Source organism: Stegodyphus dumicola, chromosome X2 (assembly GCF_044657685.1).
Source record: "Stegodyphus dumicola isolate Sdum_Otavi_A_Nest chromosome X2, ASM4465768v1".
NCBI classification, from domain to species: Eukaryota; Metazoa; Arthropoda; class Arachnida; order Araneae; family Eresidae; genus Stegodyphus; species Stegodyphus dumicola.
In genome coordinates this window covers 80,528,384-80,543,139 of record NC_140781.1, presented here as the reverse complement: position 1 = coordinate 80,543,139, position 14,756 = coordinate 80,528,384, and the positions used below count along the sequence as shown (strand labels likewise).

The following is a 14,756-nucleotide window of genomic DNA, read 5'->3' as shown; positions in this document are numbered from 1 at the left end:
ATTTTTATAGTAATTTGCTACTTTAGCTTCATGTTTCATAATACATTAAATCGATATTTTCAGTACCCCTATATATATATTATGATTTGAAGAAGAAATATAGACCTCGTTCAAAATAAAGAATTCAAACTAGGATTCAGTTTTCAAACCTTGCATCTGGGATAAACATTTCAATGGGTTTATTGTGAAAACACAGTAACTCACATCAACAGATGTCCCTGCTAGTCTGTACGTCTGGCCAGGTGGTCGATCTCGGGGTTGATACCGATAGAATTCTACGTGATTCTTATACCATTTAACAGAATATAAATCATCTCCTTCCAAATCAAAATCACATTTCAACCAGACAGATTCTCCAACTTGTACCGCTCCTGGAACAGATATGTTGAGGAATCGAAGAGCTAAAGTACCTATTGAAAAAAAAATACACTATTGTTTATGTAAATAATCACCGCATGAGTGTATCTAAAACAAAATCATTATATTTTTAATCAATTAAACAACAAATATATAAACACATCTGAAGTAAGAGCATTATAAAGTTATTTACTTAGTAAGGAAGGAGTGGTTCATTTCAGCAAACATCTCTCACATTTAGAGCATTTATACATTTCATATTATTCATTCATTTATAAGGTATTTCTTCCGCCTTCCTAGCGTGCCTTCGTGGTGTAGTGGTCAGCACACTGAGCCGGTATTTCCGCGGTTCGATTCCCTGCGAGGGCCATTGATAATTTTTCATCTCTCTTGTTTTCAAAAAGTCCTAATGACTCTACATTCAGCTTTTAAAATTAATTGCGAAAAACTAATTTAAAATTAAAAATAGTTTTGGAGCAAACCTTTTCTTGATATATAAGTTACATAGCAACAATTTGATAAAATATTAAACATCAACTAAAAAGCAAAACGTACAGGGTGATTATAATTAAAGTTTAAGTTTCAAAACGCTATAAAAAAAGAACCACTCATGAAAATGACGTCAAATTTGAAAGGAATGTTATTGAAGAAGGCGGAAAGCGTATGGCAGAAGAAAAAATTTAGTTTCAAAAGTTAGCAACAGATGGCGCTGCAAGCGGAAGAAGACGTAAATTAAAATGTTAGTTAAATTTCAGTGTTATAAAGCCGTCAGGTACCAGGCTGTTCCTCATTTTGCGTCTCAGACGTTCGCCATGGGTGTTTCACTGCAGGGCCGCGCTCTGCTGGTAAAGCTGTATTACAAGAATGATGATTGTGCAAGAGTAGCTCTGCAAAAATTCAGGACACTGAAGGGTATAAAAGAAGGCATTGGTCCAATGAGTGTCGTATGTCTAAAGAAAATGATGCAAAAATTCGAAGCGACAGGTTCGTTTGATGTGCAATCTGGTAGAAGGAGAAAACGAGTGCATTCGACGGTAGTTGAAGAAGTGGCCCCAGCATTACAGGAGGGGTCGGCCGGTGGTGTGCAACCGTGCAGTGCACGAGGAATTGCCCGAACATTGGACAGGCCTACGAGCACGGTGCTGAAAATTGTACGAAACATCCTGCAATGCTATCCGTACAAAATTGGCTATGTGCAGGATTTGCTTCCGTCTGACCTGACAGCTAGGGAGACGTTTGCGTTAGAATTCCTGGCTCGCATGGAAATGGATAATGAATGGCCGTGGAAAATTTTGTGGATAGATGAAGCCCATTTCTATCTGACAGGATACGTGAATACCCAGAATTGTCGAATACGGGCAACAGAAAATCCATTGGCAAAGCACCCCGTACCACTTCATCCTGAAAAGGTCACTGTATGGTGTGGCTTTACGGCATCATTCATCCTACAACCATATTTTTTCGAGCAGACGGGTGCTTCCGATCCTGTTACCGCAACCGTCACTGGTCAGAGGTATGCGTCTCTTTTGCGCAACCACGTGATTCCAGCTCTGCAACAGCATGGATGTGTGGATGAAATCATTTTTATGCAAGATGGCGCTCCTCCGCACATTGCACATCACGTGAAGCAGCTGCTGAGGCGCCATTTCGGAAATGCTCGAATTATCAGCCGTCATTTCCCTACAACCTGGCCGTCCCGATCGCCTGATCTTACTCCGTGTGATTTCTGGCTGTGGGGATATCTGAAGGATGTTGTGTTCCGTGCTCCAATTGCAAATTAGCGGAATTAAAGGCACGCATTTCACAACACATTCTGAACATCACCCCAGAGACACTGCGATCCGTTGTGGAACATGCTGTTTGTCGCTTTCAACTTGTTGCACACAATGGTGGACACCATATTGAACATGTTTTGCGCCAGTCTCGTGACAGTTCCGAACTTCTTTGATGAATGGTTCTTATGCGATACGTCGCCGCAAAACTCATGAAACCGATTTGTCCCTTTCGATGTGATATGTACAGTCATGCAAATAAAATTATTCAACAATTCTAATTTGTCAATACGTTTTAATGTGTAACTTCCACCTTAGCCGTTGTTTTACGAATCATTTCTCGTCGTGATTCGGCCGCTTACAGCGCCATCTGTGGCTAACTTTCAAAACTAAATTTTTTCTTCTGCCATACGCTTTCCGCCTTCTTCAATAACATTCCTTTCAAATTTCACATCATTTTCATCAGTGGTTCTTTTTTTATAGCGTTTTTAAACTTAAACTTTAATTATAATCACCCTGTATATTAAAAAGATAAGCCCTGTTTGATTGAAAGCGAAATTTTTTGTATATGTCTAACGTCTTTTATATACGTATTGTATATATTCTTTTATTTTTAGAAAATTTTGCTAATTATTTTACCCACTTAAGGCGAGGCCATTTCAGTAAATGGCCTCGCCTTAAGCCGCATTTACTGATAATGAAAAAATGTTCGAATTAATAACAAAAAAAAAGTAAAATCAAATGAAATACTGGAAGGAATCCAGAGATGTGTTTGGTTTATTGAACTGTGTATCTACTCGAAGACAAAAAATAAAAGTTTTTTTTTAATCTATATGTTCGGTAAGGTCAGAAGTAAATTAGGCCAATTTTTGTACAGGTAATGTTAAACAAAGGGCGGTACAGATGAATGTTTTAAAGTGCTTCCATATTTTTCCACTTCATTTTCTAAAAGTAATGATAAATTTCGCCCGCCAGCGGCCGAGCGGCAAAGTCACTGAACACTGGTAGGTCGGTCCGTTGTTCGAATCCCGAATAGGCTGGCTGCATGGGCATTTTCGTGGTTTCCCCATGTGTAAAGTGTATACGAGCCGGTTTCCCTTTGTCAGTTCTCCGGGATTAGAGCCCCGGACAGGATATCTAAGTAATGGACTTCCTGGAGGACTTTCTAAAGGAATTGGCTCGCATTCACGTTACACATGGCCAAAAACCAAGAAAACCAAATATGCAGCCAAACTGTTCACCTCTGGTCGAACCCTGATCGAACTACCAGTATTCAGCGGTATAAACTACTCGGCCACTGGTGGACCCAAAGAGGAGAGAAGGTATGATGAATGAGCCTTTCCGACGCAGGGTCTCTTCTGCCGCAGCTACCAGCAGCAAACGCAACCACCTCAACCTATCAGAGAACTCAAGTGAGCAGAAATCAATCATAAGAGCAAAACAAGCTGCAACTCATTCCAGCTCATGCGAATATGAATGAGACAGATAAAAATTACTGTCAGTATTCAATAGTTCTAGTCGTTTTAAATCTGAGCCATTCTACAGATGAACAGTGCTAGATTATAAAGAGCGGTCGCATTTATTTAAGTGTTAAAAAACATGGTTCAAAAGTATGTTGTCTTTAGTACACGCAATCTGGAGAAAATTAGACAGCAAAGGATCAATGATACATATACGTACAACATATATATATACATACATATATATATTTGAATTTAACAAACATTCTTTATTCGTATAAAGCAAATTTAAAATTAATTAAAATTAAAATTTTAAATTATGAAATTTTAATTGCACTCCTGCCTGCTCAACAATTATTCACTAATGCAAATTAATTTAGTCTTAATTTTTTTAGGATTAATATTTTGGAATATTATATATTTATTCATGGTTTTAAATACTTGCACTTAATTTACATATGCTCTCAGAATTTAAATGATATTGTAAATTAGTTTGCAGCAATAATTAATCATTTATTTGTATGCAATTAAAATTTCATAATTTAAAATTTAAATTCTAATTAACTTTAAATTTGCTTTATACGAATAGAGAATGTTTGTTAAATTCAAATTTCATTCCTTGCAGCAATGGCGCAAGAGAATTATTTACATTTAACTTTACTGTTTATTCTTATTTGTAACAATATATATATATATATATATATATATATATGTACATGTACATATATACACAGATTTCGAAAAGGTGAGGAAAGCTTGTGCATTATTTCCATAATGATCTAGCAATAAGAAATTTTAAGAGAAATTTCAGCTATATTCACCATAAATGTTACTTCGATTCTCCTATATGACATCAGTTACGCAAACTGGTCAGAAGGCCATGCATAAATTATTCACAGTAGATGCTGTTCAGAGCAGATCTGAGAGTGAGTGATAAGTGAATAAGTGATTTATTCAGTAAGAATAGGACAGAATAAAAGTAATTTCACTTAGAATGGCAAGTGGACAGCTTTCTTACTCATTATTTGGTTTCGTTTATTTAATTAGGGCAAAGAAATTGATGTCTATCTGCCTAAGGTAGGCACCTCCATGACTTCATGGAGAAGTTTCTGTGGGAAACTGGTTCGCATACACGTTACACATGGCGAAAACAACGAAAACGAACGTGGATCCAGCCCATTCGACGGGGTTCGAAACTCTGACCGTTCAGCGATTGTACCGCTAGGCCGCTGGCGGGCTGCTCATATTGATGGAATAAAATGTTTCTAAAGCGCTATTGTTGAATGGATAAAATGTGTAATTAGAGCACCCCTGCTTGAGGCGATTTGCTGAAATCGGGGTATCAGTCTTTTTGAATAGGGTAAATTAAGTCATAACTGATCCACGCTGTAAGTTGCGATAAATATTTATAGAATTTATTCAACATCTTGTCTTGTGAAAAGACTCCCAGAGGTACCAGAGACTCCCACAGGCTATTTAGATTGCCAAAATGGTGTGAATAAAGGATAATGGGTACTTCCATGCTAAAGCGAAAATCGCACTTTGGCGAAATTACATGTTAGTTCGACGAAAACTAAAAAACACTACGGCAAACTTCAAAAATTAAAAACGCAGTCATATAACATATATAATAATTAACGTGCCGCACTCGATGCCGAATTTGGGCAACTATCCATTTTTTAAGCGATTACAGATCGCTATGCATATGGAGGACAACAGTTTTGTTTTTCCCATGTACACAGCGATCTGTTTTTGCGTAAATTATAAACAAATATCAGCTATATTTCTTTCTATGCAATACATATAAGTCCACTTCCTACATAAACAAACAACTGTGAGATTTTTTTTTTTTTTGATTTCATCTTTTAACTGTAATAGTCTCTTTTAGAAGTATGTCTCTTTCATCGATTATGAGAAAGCACGCGAAAGCTATCTGCATAATGGTAGAGATACTACTGTGGAGGAATTTCGAAGGAAAACTAACACTTAGGCAAATTAGTTATAGGGGAAATCCACGAAAAAGTATATGGAGCCAGTTCATTCGCAAGTGGGTTGAACTATCTGTAATTAAGATACAATAACAAACCGAACAAGTATTAATTCAGAAGTCAAGCAACAAAAATCAGCGTTATGTTTTCAAATTTTTACAGTAAATTGAAAACATAACACTGATTTTTGTTTTTTCACTTCTGAATGAACTATCTTTGTTTATTGGCTTAATTCATTCTATCAATGATTGGGTTCTTGTCAAAGCAAATTGTGTCACAGGAGCCAGTCTTAAATTGCCTTACTACTCACTTTAATAAATAGGCTGCTTAAATTCTCATAAAGAACGCTTAAGTAAAGAGACCGAGTTTAGTTTACTTGTCTCCTCGAATCCAGCCTTTCGATCTTTCCAAGGCTGTTTTTTTATAGGCTCAAGTCTATATAAATTTTTTAAGCTCATTTTGTTCTAAAATGCTATTTCTTAGAATCGACGAGATAATATGTTATAGAAGAAAACTAAATTTTGTAGTTTATCTTATAAATAGTCAAATTATCTTTATTGAATATTTTTAAAGGAATCAGTGAACAGGATGATTAAAAATTTATCATGGGATAACACAATTAATAATTATTTTGGTGATTATTGAAGCATTCGGCAGCAATAAATAGGTAAATAAGGAAAAATAAAATAAATAAAAAATTAATAAAAAAATTATTAAAAAACTTTCCAAATTTTGCCTCCTGTTTCAAACGTGTTTTGAATAACTTAAGCATAGTAAAACCTTCGGAATCAACCCATATCTGCGCCACAGTATCCTTTCGTAATCTCCACAGCTCTAATACTGCAAATCTGGGGTCATCAAACGCTGCTGAAAACATTTGTATGTATGCAGCTGAAAACTCTATTAAACTTGCGCGTAGCAGACGCTTATTACCGCTGTGAAATTGGTAACAATTATACGTGTAACAGTTGATGTCATGAATTCACTTAGTATTCATAGTAACAGACTAATATTAATAATAACCGTGTCTTTTGTTCAATGAGGTTAACAACACATGATAATTATATTGTCGCGTAGATGAGGGGATTCTACAAATGAACAGGCAAGTACTCAAGTCTAAACTCAAGACTTTTTATTAACTCGAACTGAATGAAGAGCTACTTATATACAACTAGTGAACATGCTGAAACATTCCAGACTTGGAATGTTCTGGAAGAATAAGAAGGTTGGTTGTTGGTTGCAAATATTGCACACGATATTATTTATTTACACTTCAATTCTAACCGTCAGCTCTAGTAGAAGTTACAAATCAATTACATTTAATTAAGGATTGGATTGGATTGGGTGTGTGTATGGCAAAGCCTCGAGGGCTATCTGCCTAAGAGGAGGGATGCCTTCGTGGAGGACTTTCTAAGGGAAACTGGCTCGTATACACGTTACACATGGGGAAAACCACGAAAACGCCCATGCAGCCAGCCCGTTCGCGGGATTCGAACCTCGGACCGAACTACCAGTGTTCAGCGATTATACCACTCGGCCGCTGGTGGGCCGAAGAATAAGAAGGAAATTTACATAAATAAGATAACATTAACAAGAAGGAAATTTACATAAAAACCAATTATCAGGCATCCTGCCGTTCATGGGTTTCGAACCCGTGAACTTCGGGTTTCGAACCCTGAGCCTTCACCGCTAAGCTATGAGGAGCTTGGTCGAAAGAGCGATTTTTCGCTACAATATTTTTAAGATAAATATTAATAATTACCGATGAAGGCCTGATGAATTTAATAAAAAATACATTCTATAATATTACTTAGATGATAGGTTTAATATTTTTTATATAATCGATGGTCTTATGATTTAATATATAATATTTTTATATAATCGATGGTCTTATGATTTAATATATAATATTTTTATATAATCGATGGTCTTATGATTTAATATATAATATTTTTTATAAAATCGATTTTTATTATTTTAATCAATTGCAAGTCTTAATAAGTAATTAAAAGCATCTTTATAGTCTTTGCAGAAAGAGTTTCAGTGGCATCTAGAATTGAAAAGTGCTTTCGATATTTTACATCTATTGTGATTTCAGATAATATTACCTTGTACCACTGCAAACCGGAATCCTTGAACATTTTAATTAGAATTTTTGCGAACAAATTTTCTAGTCTTATTTCAATACCTGGAACTTCATCAACTGACATCAAATTTTCCTTGCATAAGCTGAACTCATTGCTTGCAAAGAATTGATTTAAATGCTGGTCTTTATTTTAATGGATATTAAAGCAACTATAATATTTCGGTTATCAGATTTAATTCTGGATTCCTTATCCTTTCCTTACATTCTCAGCTGAAAATTTTAACTTCGGTGGAGATAACGTTCGTACCATTTGCTTACTTAGTGGCTGTTTAGCAAAGTCTCAAGCTTCCCTAAATTCTTCAAAGATTTCACTTAGCGAGAAAAAGGACTTCCATATTAATTTCTCTCTCTATCTATAGGCAATATCTTCTACTCTGTTCTTTTGATGGTCAGTCCTTTCTATTCCAGAAGCATGTTTTACGCCTTTTATTTGACTAACATTTACAGTTTTGTTTGAATCTCCAACATTTATTACCTGGAAGTCTGATTTGCCCTTTTGTATTGTCATCACTTACAGTATCTATACCTCTTACTCTTATTGGAATGATCTTTTACCATAGCAAGATCTTCATTAGTAATTTGTAGTTTGACAAAGTATAGACTGGCAACTAGATTCTCAAATTTTCTTTGGTTTTTAGAGTCAAACATAGTTTCATATGAACTGTGATCTATTCGAGATCCGATTCCCTTTCATCAAGGTGTTCCGTTCTCCATGTCCGCTTGCAATATGCATTCTCTGAATTCTTTGAAAATTCTCTTCGATAAAAGCTTAATATGTCAAACAAAGTGCAAAAACATTTATGCACATAATAACAACTAACAATGAAAGAACCTAGAAAAATGTAAATTATCGAATGCGAAGATGCAGTCGCATTTAATGTCATACGCATGCGCAATGACAAGTCTCAAACCGAATACATTGAAAAAATTATTACATTTACCCTTAATAGCAGGAATTTTTTAATAACCACAGCTTCATGCGGTAAATTCTTGTAAATTATTCATTTTTTTATTCGGTCATTGTTAATATAGGGTGGTTAAATCCTTGAACCATAAAATACAGATGAATGAATTCAAACATCATTTTGTATCTATTCATTTATCATGTAATCTAGAAATTCCATAAAATTTATAAAGATGTCATCCACAATTTGTACAATTTTTCTTTCGCTTCATGCATCATTAATACAAATGCTTTGTAAACTTCAAAATTTAGTCATTTGGAATAACATTAATCATTTTGAATGGCCATGCATGATGAATTTCAGGTTTGCTTTCACACTGACCTGAATTCGGAGAATATTAAAAGAAAATTAAAAGTTTAAAACTAAAGCATAGTTGGTCATAAGGAAGAGAACACTTTGCAATAAATAAATATATCATCGCTCCTTCTATTAATTTTATTCAAGAAATTTCCTTCGCTTAATTTTAAATTGCCAGGCTTACGTTTATTCAACAATTATCTTTACTGCATTATGAGAGGATTCTGAGCAAGGAAATATCGTATACTTTGAAAGAGAAAAAAGGGCTATTGGTTTAATGTTTCTCTATTATCTTTCGTTTATTACTTTATTCTTTTGTTTATAATTGAGGAAACTGTCACGCAACTTCTAGTTGCCACCTCACAGTGGCTTAAATCGTTAAACCCATTGTGGACCTCCAGATTCAGTCTTCTTCAGTATTATGTTTGCAGTGAATCTCTCTAAATCATTCCGTTCGTTCTCTAACCTTATTGTTTTTAAAAAATTTCTCTTTCCGGTTTCTGCTCTTAAGCAAGTTCAACCATTTTGATTAATGCATTTTACATATTCTGTACAAGATTCCGGACTAAGAGGATTTTTAAAGCAGATTCCTTAAATTTGAATTTTATTCATTAAATATATGTTCATCATTTGTGCAACTGGATGTTTATTCAGATGTACGTGTGTAATGCAAAAGAAGTCGACAAGCGCAATCGTGACTCCTTGCCACGATAAATTTCTTGGACTTAATCGGATTCAGACAAGCGAGATTAGTCACAACAACCTGTATAACGCAAAAGAAGTGAAGTCTCGTATACACGGGAAACTGCATTATAAAATATTTGATTTACATGGAAAAGTCGTTGTGTTTTTCAGCTTTCAGCGTTTTTCCAATGGCTATTCTTTAAATTATCATCTAAATAAGCACACTCTTCTGAAAAATCAATTTCAAAATCACACCCTATTCTTCAAATATATTCCTTTTGAACATACACATAATTTATAATTTTATAGGCACTTCGTCGCAGGAAGGAATATTGTATTATAGGGTATGTGTGTACTGTTTAAATATAATTCAATCGATTTACCTGCCAACTAAAACTGCATAGTTCCATGACTTAAGTAATCGAAAAAATGACGACAGAATACATAAACCACTCTTGAACATTCAAGTTTGTTAAAAAAATAAACACATTACAAGGGACAAAAACAACAATAACATAGCTTAGTAACTCTGAAAGAGAAATACAGAACTGAACAAACTAAGGAAACGCATTAAACAGAAGAGAAAAAAAAAAAGCATAAAATAAACGCTTTCTTTTCTAGTTGGCTAGCTGACTCGCTAATACGTGTTAGGCTCTCGTTGTGGGGACTCGTAACTTTCGTAACTGATGAGGTGTCCCACACGCTATGCCTGCTTTTTTGCTTTTAATTGAATTAAAAGCTACGTAACTCATTTCATTGACTGAGATGTCACGCAATTCGTCATGACGTCAAATATGACTTGCAGGTAATCACATGAACCAAGAACATTTCAAAGAAATCTCTTCACGATCAAACAATCTGCTGATTTAGAACTTTCCAAACGGAAAACATTGCGTTCTCCCCCCCCCCCACACTCACCAAACAGCATGATGGATAGAATTTGTTCATAGCGTGAAAAATCAGAATGCTTAATTTCAGCTGTTTTATTTAATACCATATTTAGCGTAGCTGCTGATTTTATTTCATTCTTAGTCTTGAATCATCTTCGCTCTGTGCTTTAAGAGTCCTGTTAAAATAGCAAAGTGAAATCAGTTTATGCGTGCAAGTAATTTAGGGACTTCAAATATGAATGCATTATCAGATAGTTATTTTCTTAACAGTTTTGCTAGAATACCTCAAAGTGAATTTAAAATACAGAATACGACTCTGATAGGAGTAGTTTATGTTCCGTTGGAAAGAAAGCTTTTAAATATTTAATAACCTTCCAGACAGGCAATTATAAATTATTAAGAGAGCTCCAAGGATTTAGCAAGTCTAGCTTCTCTTTCCGAATCATTTTGCATTTACAAGGTTTACATATTCATATGGATCACATGCATATAAACAGACTGATAGATAAATAGATACAACGATAGGCGGAGCACATTTCACGTAAAAGTAATATAAGTTTACCAATATAATTTGCATATTAAGTTTTATATTACGTTTATATTATTTTTATCTTTAAAATGAACTTTTATTTTTTACCCCTATAAGTAAGTCCATCACGTAAGCATCTCTTCAAAGGCAAATACTAGTCCTTGCATCTTTTGTTTTAATCGCGTGGCAAACCAACATCTAAACGTATACCAAAGAAATGGCAGCCTCTCCTTTCTCTAACTGTCACACTGGATTACAAGTATTTGAATGATATAACTGCCAGTTTTATTTCCAGATTCAAATTTAGTTCCCCCTTTACTTTTATTGAATACTTGAAAAAAGTAAGTTGAGATTCTATACCCCACAGTGTTGTTATTTTATAAATATTCTAATTAATAAATAAAGTTCTAAACCTTTCCTTTCTGGGATTTTGGTCAAATTTGCATTTCCAAGGTTTAATTTGTTTCATTGAAAGCATATATTTTGTATGAAAATGCACAAATAAGCTATTAAGATGATTCATCATTTAACAAGAATTTCATATTATAAATATGTCGCCTTGACAGAACCTGTTATGAAATGAAATATGAGGCAAAATTGAAAACCTGATAACATAATCAACATCATGTGTCACATCAAATTGTACGTCGTAAGTAAGCACGTAGTTAGTTTTGAATGCACTTTTTGGTACTTGGACCAAAGTTACACGTGAGAACAGATCAGTATCTAAACTCAGAAGTAAAATCTATGAAGATATAATATAAATTATGAGGTTTGGAAGGTGCAACTTTTAAAGTAAATATTTCCTAGCTTCTAAAAATTCGGATTCAGCAGATAAGGTATCCATTTGATAAGAAGTTGAGTGGATCAGAGTGATTAACAGGGATTGTTTATCCCAACCCCAGTTGCTGGGGTATAAGCTAACTAGACGATAGTTTCCTCATGTGTAACGTGAATACTAGCCAACGAGTCACCCACGAAGTCATCCCTCCAAGGGCAAACAGACCTCGCCCGCTTTGTCATAATTAATTAAAGGAATTATTAATTGCCAGGAAATTAATTAATTGCCAGGAAAAACACCAAAGTATCAAGCATCACTCCACTATAAGAGCCTCGTAAAACGATAGGAAGGTGCATTCTGTCTTCCGGCCACGTAGTCATTATTCAGCCCTAATTCCGAAAGCTAATAAGCATTGTTTACTGATACCTAAACATGGCGAGAATACATGAGCAGAGGGAAATTAATTTAGATTTGTTATTTCTATAGAAATAATACAGAAGAAGATTAAATTATGGCATTGGTTTCAAAGTATATATCAATGCTTTGAAGTCTAATTATTATTCGGCCGTAATGTTACGTGCCTGCTAGTATTCACTGGTGATCTTAAATAACGGCCAACCCTGTCAGGTATTTTCTGTGCAGCTTCATTTAGTATTAGATTAGTTTCTTATTTTCTGTCTTAAATTAAAACCGAAATGGAGGCTTATTGTTAGCCCGAGAAGGGGCTATCTCTCAGCTATTTTGAATTGGAATAAAGGGTTAACTTAACCCTTCTTTTGAACTGATTCTTTCGATAATTCGCTACACAGTTCTTCGATATCCTAGCTGTCAAGGACTACTAAATTAGATGGGTTATTACAAGAAATAACAAATGTAAGACTAAGATAAATATATCTATAGTTGAATTTAACTTCGCTTTAAACGTATATATCATTCACACAAACATTTTTAATATATTTTCTCATTATGGTACCCATTAAAGAACTTACTCGGTCAGGTTTACTTAACAAGTAAACAACATTTTGGCTAGAAATATGGAAAACCAAAGTTCTTAATATGTGTATAAAGGAAGCGTGAAAAAACATTGTAAATAGAATGCAGCTGAATGCGTAAAAAGTTAATTCAGAATACGGACTAAATTATTGAAATTAATTCCTAAATTAAATTCTGAATTCATTTTTGCGCTTTCTTTTCTTAGATAATTATAAATAAAAAATTACAAATATGTAGTATATGACTATCAGTTGAAGGATTTGTACATAGTGTAATTACAAAGCTGTATATAATGTAAAAAGCTAATTGTCTTCAGACTTATGCTGTTACTAAAAAAAATGGGCCTATTTCATAATCTTTAGTCTGTCAAATAGCTCTTTGACAGTGAAAATTCCTTTTTTCCTTTTCTCAATTTCTTCCTCGTTACGACACGACAGTTAGCCAGAAATTAATTAATTTCCATTCACTAGTATTTTCAAAAATTTTAACAGACAGTTTCACTCAAATAAGAACTCCACAACGTACGTCTCTCAAGAATTCCTAGTCACTCCCACTCCCATAAATTACTTCACACAAGTCTCACCGACTGATATAGTTCAAAGCCCCTGCTACCGATAAAGAATTTCGGAAACACAACCCTTAGAAGTCAGACGCGAAGACAACACTTTGCCCAAAGGTACGTAAGTTAATTAATGCTTTTTCTGGCCTTTATATCTTCATGTACATTCCTTTTTCTTATTATATATTTTTAAAAAATTTTTTATTTTTTATTTTTTGATTTGTTTTTGCAAAGATTGCATTATTTTTCTTATATTTTGTAATTTTCTAATGTTTATTTCAATTACTTTGAATTCTATTTCATAATGCCAATTTCCAATGTTTAATTTTTACAAATAGTTTTGAATTAAAATGCATAAACACGAGGGTGTCGGGGGACAATTACTCGAATAATTTATCAATTTTACTGCATAAATTGCTTTTCACTCAAAATTGAATTAGCGAAAATGCTTAATCGGAATGAGTTCTTTGGTGCTTTGCATTGGCTCTTGATCCCTTCTATTCACGGAAATATTTGGCCTAGCTTGAATTGCCGGTTTGGCATCGCCTTATTACTTGAGTAAAGGACGAAACACCTTCGTATTTATTTCTTAATTATTGTTCATTGAACGGGAGTTGGTTTGTTCCCCTTGAAAAGTCAGCTAATTTCCGATCAATGGCAATGATTACTTGGATTTAATTTAATTACTTGCTTTTAATTTATTTCTTTTTACAATTGAAATTTTGTTATTCGTGATTTAATTCAAGTCCCCGTTAAACATTTTTAACAATTTACATTCAAGTTACTTTAAAACATTTTTCGAAATTGAACTTACTAAGTATGGATTCACTCTTTTAAGATAATTCTACTAAAATTAATCTTAGGAGATAATATAATCAATATTCTTTAGTAAATAAATTATTATTAACTTACTTTGCAGCAATTGCGCAAGTAGTAGAATAACTCGATTTCGCACTAAGTGAATTTAAAATCATACAACATTATATATATATATATATATATATATATATATGTTTTTGACGAAACGCGATATGGAATTAGCTAGATTCGAAAATCATTGTACATTTCCAAATTATGAGTCCATAATGAGATTCCAATTAGGCTAATTTAGCATTTACCGCTTTTTGCTTGTGTCTTAAATAACTTTTGCGTTTATGTTTAAATGTTTTGATATTGTTTAAACTTTAATCAACATTTTTGAACATTAAAATTTGATCTGAGTTTTACATTCATTTTTTTATTTGTCAGTTTTCTTGCTAAAATTTAATTTTTCCTGTATTTTAACTTTTAATTGCAATTTATTTTAACTTAGTGTTAAAAATTATTCAAGAGAAC

At 33.8% G+C, this 14,756-nt stretch overlaps 1 protein-coding gene across 1 annotated transcript in view; it reads right to left on the bottom strand.

Annotated features, from left to right (window-relative positions):
* Positions 1 to 14,756, bottom strand: part of LOC118197948 (uncharacterized) — a 350,563-nt gene that overhangs the window by 170,664 nt on the left and 165,143 nt on the right. The window contains exon 2 of the mRNA XM_085809172.1: positions 205 to 410. Coding sequence (XP_085665298.1) covers positions 205 to 410 — 206 coding nt within the window. The remainder of the gene's footprint in view (positions 1 to 204; positions 411 to 14,756) is intronic.